General features: G+C 43.7%; 1 protein-coding gene across 8 annotated transcripts in view; it reads right to left on the bottom strand.

The window, feature by feature from the left end:
• Positions 1 to 13830, bottom strand: part of LOC147880642 (uncharacterized) — a 168310-nt gene that overhangs the window by 91651 nt on the left and 62829 nt on the right. For all 8 annotated transcript variants that reach the window (XM_087371008.1, XM_087371007.1, XM_087371004.1 and 5 more), the window contains exon 8: positions 61 to 188. In XM_087371008.1, coding sequence (XP_087227134.1) covers positions 61 to 188 — 128 coding nt within the window. The remainder of the gene's footprint in view (positions 1 to 60; positions 189 to 13830) is intronic.

Raw genomic sequence — 13830 nt, forward strand, 5'->3', positions numbered from 1 at the left:
GCATTGTTGAAAAAAGGAAAGGGTTAGCAAAAGTAACATGTGGTCAGATAGCATAATTACTTGATACTGTTACAATTCAACTTTACTCCAGCCTCTTCCTGCACCTCCCTAGCCACTGCTGCCTCAAATGTCTCGCCAATTTCAACAAATCCTGCAAGCAATGAATAGCGGCCCGGATCCCATCTGCTCTGCTCATATGAAAAAAACTTAGCAAGCATCTCTCTCTCTCCCTCTCTCTCTCTCTCTCTCTCTCTCTCTCTCCGTGTTTTCATTTCATAGACTACTCTAGAGTCTACTAGTAGAGCAATATGTAGAGGTTTGACTAGATAATGCTGACGTACCAAGGGATAAGATCCAATGAATTAAAGCTTTCACCAACCACCTTTATAAAGGTCGTCAAGCATTGGCAGTATGCCAACCCAGCTTGTAAAGGATCACCCACAACGTAGTTGAACCATTTTCTTTTCAATACTCTTATAGCAATCCTTCAACTCATCAATTTAAAGTCGCAACAGCAAGTTGAAACCCATGAAAAAAAAAAATCTTGGGTAGAGGTTGAAAGGAAAAAGATCTAAGCAGTAAATGATCAACTACATCATGAATAGAAAGAACTAGCAATAATGAGCAATTTATTTCAAATTTACTGTATTTAGGTCAATGCAGCTCAACAAATTAGTGTACATGGACAACAGTGGATGCTCGAGAGCTGTAGGGGTCAGGATGGAGTTCACTCAATTGTAGTAAATTAAAAATGAGCTCACACTATTGGGAGGGCTCTCCCTACTGCAGCCAAATAGGAAGACTGACGTACACTACGCCAAATCAAGAGTAAACAAAGAGATCTTCCCACATCCCCGTAATTGTAGCATGATCAATTCTTCCTACTAAATTATTATCTTTGACCTTCGAAATGTGGATGAGTATATATAGAGATAACTCATACTTTAAATATGGGTTTTTTAGTAATATGTAACTTCAGTAACATCCTCTTATGTATATCCATGTCATTAATCACAACATACACTTGACATATGTATACGTGAGTGTGTGCGGCATGTAGGGCACACATGCACGTGTGTAAAGACTTATAAGATATGATAGTATACTCATATATGTACATTTCATATACCTTGTATGTATATATTAACAAGTATGCAAAATATAATGTCATGTGGTAATATATGTGTCATCCTGCTTCAACATGTATCCACTTGCTTGGTACTATTTCTTTTTGTTTTTCAATAGTATGCTTATTAAGAAATGAAATGTTTTCCTACTGTTCAGTTATAGACAATGGGGACTAGGTCTAGCATTTGAGGGTGGACCCCCTTGCTTGCGGTTATGGGCATTCGTGCCCCCAAGCGTGATGGCCTCTCTTTGAGAGGGACATCTGGAAACCACACCCCACCTGAGTACCCAAACATGGGACCAATCAAAGGCATAGATTGCATACTGCCTAGGAACCATTCAAGAGAATGTTCCCTGAGCTTTGGGTGTGGGCCTGGCAGCATGCCAAGGGTAATGGAGATACACGATAAGACGACAAACAAATGAGCTCAGTATGGCTCAATTATGACCTTAGAGTACGTCAATAGACTCCCTTCGTGGCTTGACCCTTTTGTAGATGAAGTCCTTGATGCCTCTGAAGCTACCTTGGGTGAGGAGAGTGTGGAAATGGGGCTGGAATGAAAACAGCTTTAAAAAAATAGCATGTAGGCTAGAGAGAAAGCTTTTATGGAGTGATAGCTGTAGAGAGAGAGTGCCAATGCTGATCCCAAGGGAGGGGATGTAAGAGAGGAGCTGCTGCGGTTCCAGAGGTGCACAGAAAGGCAGATTTCTGCAAGGGGAATGGGCTGGAACAGTAGAGAGAGAAATTCTGCAGTAGAGAGAGAAAAACTGCAGTAGGAGAGAGAAAAGGGCTGTGGCTGCTCGAGGCTAGGAGAAGGAGAGAGGATGCTCCTGCTGTTCCAGAAGAGCTGAGAGGGGGCAGATTTCTGGAGAGGAGGGGCTGGAACTGTAGAGAGAGAACGTGCTGTTGTAGAGAGGTTGCACGCTTCTTCCTTGTGGATTGGGCAAGCCAAGAGTTGAAACCTAAGCTTGGAGTCCTCCTTTTTGTTGTCTACCTTGTACATATGCTCTTGAGTCTTGTATCTAGGTCCTAGGCTTTCACTGAGTTCATCAGTTTGGAAGATGCATTGCACCGTGGTCTTGTATCTCCATTTTCAAGAATAAAGTGAGCCTGGATAAGGGGGGGGGGGGCGTCTTGGCCCCTCAATCATATTGCAATTTCCAATGATGTCACTTTGTGTTTAAGCTGTATAAGTCTTAATTCCAGCTTAATTGCAATCTCTTAAGTTCAAGTATATGTGTTTGGCAACTCGCAATCATTTCATTCAAACGCCTCTGCAAAATCCGTTGTCTGAATTGATAGAAAGCACCGAGTAGTTTACAATATGTATGTGTACCATATATATATACACCTTTGTAAGACTAGAATATATCCAATCATACAAATTTAGTTTTTTTGTACTAGAATATATATGTATGTGTACTATATTTACAATAATCATGCATACACACAATCATCAGAAACATTTCTAGAAACGAGTTTCCAGGGTTTGAAGAGAATCTTTCAAAAAGCTCATAGGAGTTTCACCTGGAAAAGCGCATAATTAATATATGTAAAATATACAATATAAACATGTACATATAATCTGAAACACTAAGATACATGTCAGACATCTCGATTCTAGACATCATATTGCCTCTCCAGGCGGATAGTACAGCCATATATTGTGTTGGCTCTATCACACACTTCTTGCTGACTCATCTGCCCTCAAGCCCCTCAGACGGTCTGTCCTAGCTCCCCTCCCCCCAGTCTTTGGCTCAGCCCTCTGCCCCTCCTCCTCTTCTGTCACCTCTCCCACTCTCACAATGTAAGCTCCCACACACCCCCTCCCCCCTAGATACCCATGCCATACCAGACCATGGCTGGTTTCTCCCAAGCTGCTGCAGACCTCCTTGATAGACTCTTCTCAGAGCTCGATCACTGATTTCTTCCAGCCAGACCATACCACGAGGCCTTGTCACGATTGTGACACAGAGCCAACGACGCGACAGCTCAGACAGAGGATGGATGCACATATTACAATTGGGGATATTCCTTCCTTGTTCAGAGTTGGGGCTCCCCCGATAGAGGTTACGTTAGCCCTTGTCAAACGTAGAGCTACGACCAAAAGACGACACAGGACCACGTCCGCAGGTAGCTGCTAGCACTCTATCTCTGACTTTATGGCCCCACTACCTCATCCACCTTCGACACTCTGATGATGAGGATGTGAGTGTTGTGTAGACGATCATCATTTTGACATGACTATGTAGCACTATTACACTCAACACTTATCATTTTCCATTCTGCATTGGAGTGGATGCTCATTTAGTAGCTCCACCCACACAGCTTGTTTGTATCAAGATTTTTCACAGTCTCATAGACCCATCAGTCTTTCTTTCTTTCTTTCTCACTTTGCCCTCCACCTCCATGCTATATGCCTACTCACCACAGCCCATGGTCTCTCTAAAGGTCATACAACAGGTACTCACAGAGATGCACCATATGCGAGCCAAAGAGGCGGAGCAGCAAAGACGGCTAGATACTCTTAGCCGCAACTTCATCACAGCCCATGCATAGGCTGTTGATCTCCATAAGGAGGTAGAGAACCTCAGAAGACTGGTAGAGATAGCTCCAAGGAGCAGCCCTGTAGTTGTGGAGCGGATTGCCACAATGCAGACGGCGATTAAGGAGACCTCCAAGGGGGTGGATGTGAAATGTGAGCCAACAAAGGCAACTATTTCAGCAACAAGCACCAGAAAGAAAGAAAGTCCATTAATGTCCATGGGAGACCAGCTAGTCTATGGGACAGCGAAAAAACCAGCTAATACGTCCACTTAGGGAGGGCACATGGCAGCTCCCTAGGAGTGCAAAAAGCAACTCTAGTTATTCACAGTACCTACATATATTCTAAAAAACAAAAGCATAATTGGGCATACATCAGTTTCAGACTGAGAGTCTTTTGATTTGGATTTAAACTCCTTGACGAGGGCTATGTCCTCACGATAAACTGCCCATCTTCCATCCTTTCCAACAGCCTTGACTTTCAATAATTCCATCACCTTCTACTTCAATTGAGCTCGTGTGAGTTCTTCAGCTATCAATACCTTAGTCCCTTTCAACATGTAAAATTGTCAGAGAATCTTAACACATAAATCTCGTGAGGTAGGTGTAATGGTGGCATGTGCTCTAGAGTGCTAGATACGAGTTAGGCTGGCACCTTCATCGTCGCCAACCGTCCATTCAATGCTAGGCAAGGCCACTTTGATATGTGCTAAAGTATCACTGAAAGAGTCCTCCTTTTTGTACCAACCTGCAAGCAGTCCCCCTATTCTAATCTTCAGTGCATTGTCCCGTCTTGCTTCATGCTCCTTAATCTCTTCTTGGATGCCAGTTTTACTTGCCTTTGTATCAACCTCCATAGTCAAATCCTTCTTAAATGTGAGGGTCTCAACATCAAGGTCCGTGAGATCCCATGTACCACCTCTGCCATTTCCAATGCCAGCATCTCTGTCGCTGACAATCTCCTGAGGGAAGCCATGATGCTTAAAAACATGCTCAATGAACTGCCAAGCAACATGTGATGCTGAATAACGGGTCGTAGTGGGTATGAAATGGGCCTGCTTTGTCATTCTGTCAATCACCACAAAAATGCTATCCCATCCCCGCTCTGTGGAAGGCAACCATGTGATGAAATCCATAGCAATGTGAGTCCATTTGCCTTTTGGAATAGGTAATGGCTGCAAGAGACCCGCAGGTAACCGGCTGTCCACTTTATTCTGCTGGCAGGCCAAACATTCACTCACAAATTTAACTGCATCTGCAACCAGCAATACAACCCGTATTCGACGAAGGGTAATACAACAGCTATGGCTTATACAACCCAAACTGACGAAACAGCTTTGACTTTATTTCCACGACGGAAATTAACTCTCCAAAGGCTCTCCCTCTCTCTCTCTCTCTGAACATACACTAGGGCCCAGGACAAATTGTCGGGCTGGACCCCCCCGAAGGTCTTTATTCATTTCAGAAAAACTATTACAGAAGTTCAGCTTCAAGCTGTCTCGTAAGTCTCTCTCTCAAAACATGAAAAGAATTCTTCTTTTACAAGAGCTTCAAGCCCCATTCAAATTGGCAACATGCCACTTGTCTAAAATCTAGACTAAAACCTATTACAAGCCACTATGGGCCATTCTGGAGTCTTCAAAGCTCTCGGTCACACGAACCGCTTCCTGGATGCTTGTCAGGCTCCCATTTCGCTTAGGAAAAATAATCCTTCCTAGTACCTGCAACAATTAATTAAAGCGCACCACCATGGTACCCATTAATTGTTAGCGCTTTGCATGCAAATAACACACTGTGGACTAATCCTAGTCATGGTGGGCGTCCCCACTAAACACATGTGCACATCTAAACAAATATATATATATATATATAAATAAATATATATATATTTTCTCTGGTTGACCGGAGTCAACACTCTTGATTATAATTAAAGAGCTTCGACCCAAGGTCAAGGCGCCTTAATTATAGCCAAGTCTCTCCAACCGGAGTTGGCACATCTTGGTTAACCGGGGTTAACCCTCTCTTGGCGCATACCAAGTCTTGTTGACCGAAGTCAACACTCTCTGACCGTAGTCAGGTTTACTTGACTAGAGTCAAGTATCTTTGACCGTAGTCAATCCTTTGACCATTAAAATAACTCTTTGACCGTAATTAACACATATAAAACTCTTTAATTATGATCAAATAAATGGTCAACTGTACTTTGACTTAGGATATTTACATTGTGGTGACATCCCCTCGGCTTCTATTCAGTTGACCGCAACTGAAAAGCTTCCTTGTAAACATCCAAAAGCTGTGGATGATCGGATAACATATCTTCGTTCATCCACTTGGCATCTAATGCCGTATAATTCTTGAATTTTACAAGATACCTGCAAAATTCCTTACCCTGAGGGCCTTTACGTACAGTATGGTACACAATTTGCTCTGGCTGAAGGACTTCCTCCAGCTCATCCACTTCTGGTGGATCTTCTGATAATGGTTCTGTAGGCTCTGGTCCCTAAAATTTCTTTAGAAGACTCACATGGAATGCATTGTGAATCCTCCAATGCTCTGGCAATGCTAATCTGTATGCAACCTCATTTATTCTCTCTGTAACCCTGAAAGGGCCATAATATCTGGGAGATAACTTTGCATACACTTTCTGTTTGCCTTTAAACTTGCGGAGCCTAGCTTTTTCAAACTTCAAAAGTATCCAGTCCCCTTCCTTGAGATCTAGCTGTCTCCTATGTTTATCTGCAGCCCTTTTATGTTTCTCTTGAGACCTTTCAATTGCTGTCCGGACTTGGCTGTAAGCTGTCTGGAGGTCTCTTACAAACTGATCAGCTGCAAATATTTCATCTTTAGTCCTCAATATAGGTGGCAAAATCACCTTTCCATATATGACTTCAAAAGGGGCTTTCCCTGTAGAGCTATGTACTGTATTATTGTAAGCAAACTCTACTAAGGGTAGGTACTTTTCCCAGTCTGAACTCTGGTCACCCACGTAGCATTTTAGCATATCCAAAATGGTAGAATTTGCTACTTCACTTTGACCATCTGTCTGGGGATGGAAAGAAGAAGAAAAATTCAGATTCGTCCCCATGTTATCAAATAAAGCTCTCCAGAATAGACTGGTCATTCTAGGATCTCGATCACTAACAATGGACTTAGGCATACCATGATGTTTAAAAATTTGTGCCATGAACAGCTTAGCCATATGATCTGCCTTTATGGTTTTGCGAACCGGAATGAAATGAGCTTGCTTGCTGAATCTATCAATGATAGTCCAAATCCCATCATTCCCTGACTTTGATCTCGGCAAATCAAAAATAAAGTCCATTGTAATATTTTCCCATGGTGCCTGAGGCACGGGAAGAGGCATAAGTAGGCCAGGTGCCTTCTGTCTATCATATTTCATTTTCTGACACGTAAGGCATTCAGTAACAAACTGATGTATATCTTTCCGCATTCCTGGCCAAAAGAAATACCTCTCTAGTGCTAGAGTTGTTGCTGTAATTCCTCTATGTCCAGCATAGGGAGGTGCATGGCATTCCCCTAAAATCTTTTTCCTCATCTCCTGGGTGATGCATAGGCAATCATCTTTCATTAAATACCCATCTTTCAGGGAATAGTGACAGGTGGATTGCCCTTCTTGCATCTGCTGTAAAATTTCACCAAAATCAGAATCATGAGCATATTGCTCCCTCATGCCTTCCAGGTCCTGATGATAAGCAATAGTTACATTGTTGACCTGGGGTCTTCGGGACAAGGCATCTGCCACTCTGTTCCGAATTCCTGGGGTATGGACAATCTGAAAATGATACATTGACAGCATGTTTGCCCATTTCATATGCTTCTCTGAAAGCTTGGTCTGAGTCAAAACGTATTTCAGACTTTGGTGATCTGTTTTGACAGTAAAATCTGCACCCAAAAGATAATGTTTCCAGGTATGGATAGCATGAATTACAGCCAATAACTCTTTCTCATAGATTCCTAAATATCTTTCCGCATCCCGAAGTCGCCTGCTTTCATAGGCTACTACATGACCATTCTGATGCAACGCAGCCCCAACACATTCTCCACAAGCATCGCAATCCACATCAAAAGACTGATACAGATCCGGAACTACCAGAATAGGCTCTGTAGTCAACTTTTCCTTGAGTGTATTGAATGCTTCCTTCTGTGATAATCCCCATGTGAAAGCTGCATTTTTCTTAGTGAGGTCATGTAATGGAGCTGCGATATCAGCAAAATGTCTGATAAATCTTCTGTAGTAAGAACACAAGCCTAAAAAGCTTCGAACTTCATGCACAGTTTTCAGCTCTGGCCATTCCTGAATGGCACGGATCTTTGCTGGATCCATTTGTATCCCATTCTTGGATATTATATGCCCCAGATAGTGGATTTCTTCCAGGAAGAATTCACTTTTCTTGCTGTTTGCATAGAGCTGATGATTTCTCAGCTCTTGAAACACTATAGCAAGATGTTCTCTGTGCTCTTCCTCTGTGTTAGAAAAAACTAAGATATCATCAAAGAAGGTACCCGTAAAATGCCTGTACTTCCGGAAGATGCGATCCATCATTCTATTGAATGTGGCTGGAGCATTTGTCAATCCAAAAGGCATCACTAAGTATTCATACAACCCGAATGTTGTGCGGAATGCTGTCTTATGCACATCCTGAGGCTGTATCCTCACTTGGTGGTAGCCACTCTTCAAGTCTATCCTGCTGAAAACTGAAGCTCCATTTAACTGATCCAAGACATCATCAATACGCGGAATAGGGAATCTATTTTTGATGGTCATTTTGTTCAGTGCGCGATAATCGACGCACATACGGAATGAACCATCTTTCTTCTGTACTAACAGTACAGGGGAACAAAAAGGAGACGAGCTGGGCTGAATCAACCCTTTGGACAGCAAGTCCTGTACCTGAGCCATAATCTCCTCTCTCTGAGTCGCACTGACTCTATAAGGGGGTCTGTTTGGTGGCTCACTACCAGGCATTAACTCTATCTGATGATCTTCTGGTCTCTCTGGGGGTAACTCCCCTGGCAAAACATCAGAAAAGCAATCTTTAAAGTTTACCAGAAACTGAAACCTATCTTTGTCTGCATCATTCATTTCAGCATGCATATCATTCTCTTTTTCTTTTACAAAAACCATGTACGCAGAAATTGCAGACTTTATTGCTTTACCGCATGAAACATCAGATACAATGGGGATAGTGTCCCCTTTATTCCTGGCAATTACACGCTGATTTTTCCCCCTATGTACAAATTCCAGCACTCTTTCAGGAAGAGTCAACTTCAGTGCCTTGTGGTGAAACCAAGGCATCCCCAAAACTACATCATAATGTTTCAGTGGAGAAATGAAGAAGTCTTCCTGATCCACATAACTCTGAATATGAAGACGGAGCTTCCCTATCAAGGGAGTAACTCGCACAGGATTCCCACAAAACATTTGATCGGCATCCAAAGCCCTGCCTAGCTCTTCCGTCTTTATTCCCAGCCTCAGGGCTAGATCCTCTGATATGAAATTATCAGTAGCCCCTGGATCAAATAAAATTAGCGCTTGCTGGTCTCTAACTTTGCCCCATGATAGCAGCAATTCTCGTTCTTCTGGGTTCAAAGCATGACCCAGTATATCAGGAATTCCCCCCGCCATTGGCTTTTGCGGTCCTCGTGGCTTCTCTGCCTCTTTTCCCTTCGATGTTGAAGGCTTTTCTGGGCACTGGGCAGCCACATGCCCCTCTTTACCGCACCTGAAGCATTTCCCATCTCTACGGAATTCCGCTATCTGTTCAGGGTAAATAGAGATTTGCCCTTATAGGTCTTCGAGAACTGAGTACCCCTCGGCTTCTGAGGCTGAAACCCTTTCTTTTCAGCCTTAGGGGACTCTTTCTTTTCTGATTTTTGAAAATCAGTTTTCTTTTTATCAGCACGTCCTGCATGCAAGGATGGCACTGTAGATGGATCTTGTAGCGGCACAAGACTCGCTACTGAGGCTGAATGCATAAGATCTTGAATATTCTTTGCCCCCAAAGCATTCACTACTGCCTGAATTCTTGGAGTGAGACCTGCTCTGTATTTCCTCATCTGGGTGCCTTTGGAGATCTTTTTGAACGGTGCAACCTGCAAATAAGCATCCCAAAACTTTTGGTTGTACCCATCCACTGTATCTCCTGCATCCATGTGCAAGCTGTCCCAATCTTGAAGAACATGGTCTCTAAACTCTTTAGGCATGAACTGCTGGTAGAAGGCTTTCTTGAAGCCCTTCCACTTTCTTGGGGCTGATCCATCTGTGGTCAGTGCACTCCACCATGCACTAGCCGTTGCTGTTAAATGTAGGCTGACCATTCTTAACTTGGAGGATTCTGAAAATTTCTCAGTACCGAATGCAGCATCAAACTGTCTGATAAACTGCAATGCTTTGTCTGTATGACCATACTGTCCATTGTAGGTCATAAACTTAACAGATTTTCCTCCCTCTTTAAATTCCCTGGTCGCTTTGGAAGATTTTCTCTTCCCAGACTTCTCGTCTTTCCTTCTTTTCCTGGATGGTTTATCTGATAAGGAAGAAGAAGACACAGAAGTCGAACTCGAGGTAGACGGTGATGGACTAGGAGATCGGTGATGACGCCTCGATCTCTTTTTACTATGGGACCGTCTCCTATGAGATCTATGAGATCTCTCTCTCTCAGACTGTACACGAGAGTGTGCCTCTGGCATTGGCACGTCATATACTGGATTAGGCATAGCCTCTGCTGGAAACAAATGCTGAGCCCTGGGATCCCTTTTAAGATTTTCCAGCTCTTGTATACGAGTGCGTACCATTTGTTCAAATTCTTGTTGAGTCTGTGGCACATTCCTCTGTCTTGGATGCACATCCCTATCTTGAGAATCCCACTGGATAGGTGATTGATCCATATTCTGAGATCTGCAGATTTTCTCACACTGTGCAAGTAACTAATGCACACTACCTTTGCTTTTCCAACAGAAAAGGTACCTCAACAAGAGGTGTTTTGCATTCACAATCTATGCCAATACTGGCTGTCAGTTTAAGGCATATACCCACACAGTTGCCAAAGCATTATCAACTATATTGCCCTTTTCTGGCTGCTGCAGATGGTTTCAAAAGGCATCTGTTTTTCCCTCTTTTTACTGCTCAAAGGCATGCATACTCCTTTTTCTGCAAATCTCTGTTTTCTCTGCTTTTCTCTGGTTTTCTGCTACTTTTCTGACAGTAAAAGTCTGACAGGCAGGAGAAAATTGATAGCCAAAACTGTCTCTGCAACTGTCTTTTTTTTTTTTTTTTTGTTGAAAGAACAGTAACCAGATGGGTAACTACTGGTTACATTAACCAGATCAGTCCTGTTCTGGTCTGGTTAGATGACTGTAACTTGGCCCCTAACTGAAGCAAACTGGTTAACTGCACCAGTCCAGTCTGGTTAGGCTGTCCTCTGACCAAATCCCTAACCAGGGTCAGCTAACTGCAGTTAGTTTGAATAAGGTCACACTAACCACAGGTCTGCCAGCCTGGCTGCCACGTGTCAGAGTGCCACGTCAGTTCTGAGCTGGATGCCACGTGTACTGCCACGTCATCAGCCTGCACATGCTGCCACGTCAGCATCCACACGTGTCTGCCACGTCAGCTCTGTGCATGCCACGTGTCTGCCTAGGTGGCACCCTGGCCACGTCAGCACAGCCAAAGGTTTCAAACCTTGGCTATGCAGGAGTCATCGCGCGTCGCGCCTGCGCCTTGATGACCATCGATCTAAGCCTTCACGAAGATTCGCTGAAGGTCTTCGTCAGCATCTCTGTTAGACAGCGGAATAGCTCACCGCGCATTGCCTTCCCAATTTCCATAGTTTGTCCGTCCGTCTGATATTCACGGGACCCCAAATATTGGCGCAACAGAGGCGTACACATTCATCACAAGCTCGGAATCCCCCATCGCGAAGGCGTGTCCACACCTTCATGCTTTGCTTGAAATTCGATGTACAGAGGTCATTCCCTGTAGTACGTTCATCGATTATCACCTAGGCTTCAAAGTTAATGTTCTTGCCCCGTCCAATTTGAAGCCCCAAGCCTTCCAACTGCCACCTCTTAGGGCAACGCCATCCTTTCTTCGGGGTCAACGTTGCATCTTTACTCTCTTGCTGAATCGTCACAACCTGAGAAGGCTATGAACCTACGCTCTGATACCAATACAACCAGCAATACAACCCGTATTCGACGAAGGGTAATACAACAGCTATGGCTTATACAACCCAAACTGACGAAACAGCTTTGACTTTATTTCCACGACGGAAATTAACTCTCCAAAGGCTCTCCCTCTCTCTCTCTCTCTGAACATACACTAGGGCCCAGGACAAATTGTCGGGCTGGACCCCCCCGAAGGTCTTTATTCATTTCAGAAAAACTATTACAGAAGTTCAGCTTCAAGCTGTCTCGTAAGTCTCTCTCTCAAAACATGAAAAGAATTCTTCTTTTACAAGAGCTTCAAGCCCCATTCAAATTGGCAACATGCCACTTGTCTAAAATCTAGACTAAAACCTATTACAAGCCACTATGGGCCATTCTGGAGTCTTCAAAGCTCTCGGTCACACGAACCGCTTCCTGGATGCTTGTCAGGCTCCCATTTCGCTTAGGAAAAATAATCCTTCCTAGTACCTGCAACAATTAATTAAAGCGCACCACCATGGTACCCATTAATTGTTAGCGCTTTGCATGCAAATAACACACTGTGGACTAATCCTAGTCACGGTGGGCGTCCCCACTAAACACATGTGCACATCTAAACAAATATATATATATATATAAATATATATATATATATTTTCTCTGGTTGACCGGAGTCAACACTCTTGATTATAATTAAAGAGCTTCGACCCAAGGTCAAGGCGCCTTAATTATAGCCAAGTCTCTCCAACCGGAGTTGGCACATCTTGGTTAACCGGGGTTAACCCTCTCTTGGCGCATACCAAGTCTTGTTGACCGAAGTCAACACTCTCTGACCGTAGTCAGGTTTACTTGACTAGAGTCAAGTATCTTTGACCGTAGTAAATCCTTTGACCATTAAAATAACTCTTTGACCGTAATTAACACATATAAAACTCTTTAATTATGATCAAATAAATGGTCAACTGTACTTTGACTTAGGATATTTACATTGTGGTGACAGCATCCCGCCACAAACCATCCCATGTCTTAGTAATACCCGCATGTCTTGCCATAGGAGATGAGTGCATTTCCTGTAAGACCAGCAGTCGGTACTTTGAATCTGACACCAAATAAATTCTGTCAACAGCCCATTATGCAGCTTAAATTCAGCATGCCCCTGGGTCAATGGCCTCTGTAACTCCACAAATATGGAAGCTGCCTTAGAATCCTGCATGTATTCTTCCTGAATACCATGAATCCACTCCTGGTAGATGGTAGAAATGGCAGACAAACTACAAGCCCACATACGGGATAAGGCATCTGCAACCACGTTTTCTTTCCCTAAGGGGTGAGAGATTTCAGATTTCCAAATCAGTCCGTCAGGGATGCCCCCTTGCTCCTTTCCTATTTTTGTTCGTGGCCAAAGCTTATGAGTATCTATGTTAGATCTCAAGCTGACATCTTTGGGCTGAGACTTCCCAGTAGAAGGGAAGAGGAGTTACTTGACAGTGAGTTGGCAAATGACACAGCAGTTTACTTGGATGCCACTCCAGAGACGCTCACTTCTTTCAGGACAGCATTGGATTTATTTTGCTTGGCGGCGGGGGTGCAGATAAATTGGCATAAATCCAATGGCTTTTGGATCAGTGATGAGGACACTGCAGTCTGGGGGCTTGACATAGGATTCACTTCGGTTCAGAGGGGTGTGCCTATCAGGTATTTGGGCGGCCATGTCGGCTTGGATATTTCTTCCACGCAGCAGTTTGCTCCCGTGTTGGAGAGCATCAGGAGGAAGCTCCTTTTTTGGAGCTCAGCCAAGCTGTATCTTGCCTCTAGAGTTGTGGTGGTCAACCAGGTCCTCTTGGCCACGGCCTAGTTTGTTTGTTCTTGCTGGTGCTATTCTAGGGACTGCATCACTCAGCTCAGGAGACCGATCAGAAATTTTATTTGGAGTGGGCTTGATGGCACAGCAAATACCTTAGCCAGGGTGGCTTGGGAGACCCTCATCCTCC

This window comes from Dipteris shenzhenensis, chromosome 32, assembly GCF_047967505.1.
Source record: "Dipteris shenzhenensis isolate YYH24624 ecotype China chromosome 32, Dip_SZ_1.0, whole genome shotgun sequence".
Taxonomy (NCBI): domain Eukaryota; kingdom Viridiplantae; phylum Streptophyta; class Polypodiopsida; order Gleicheniales; family Dipteridaceae; genus Dipteris; species Dipteris shenzhenensis.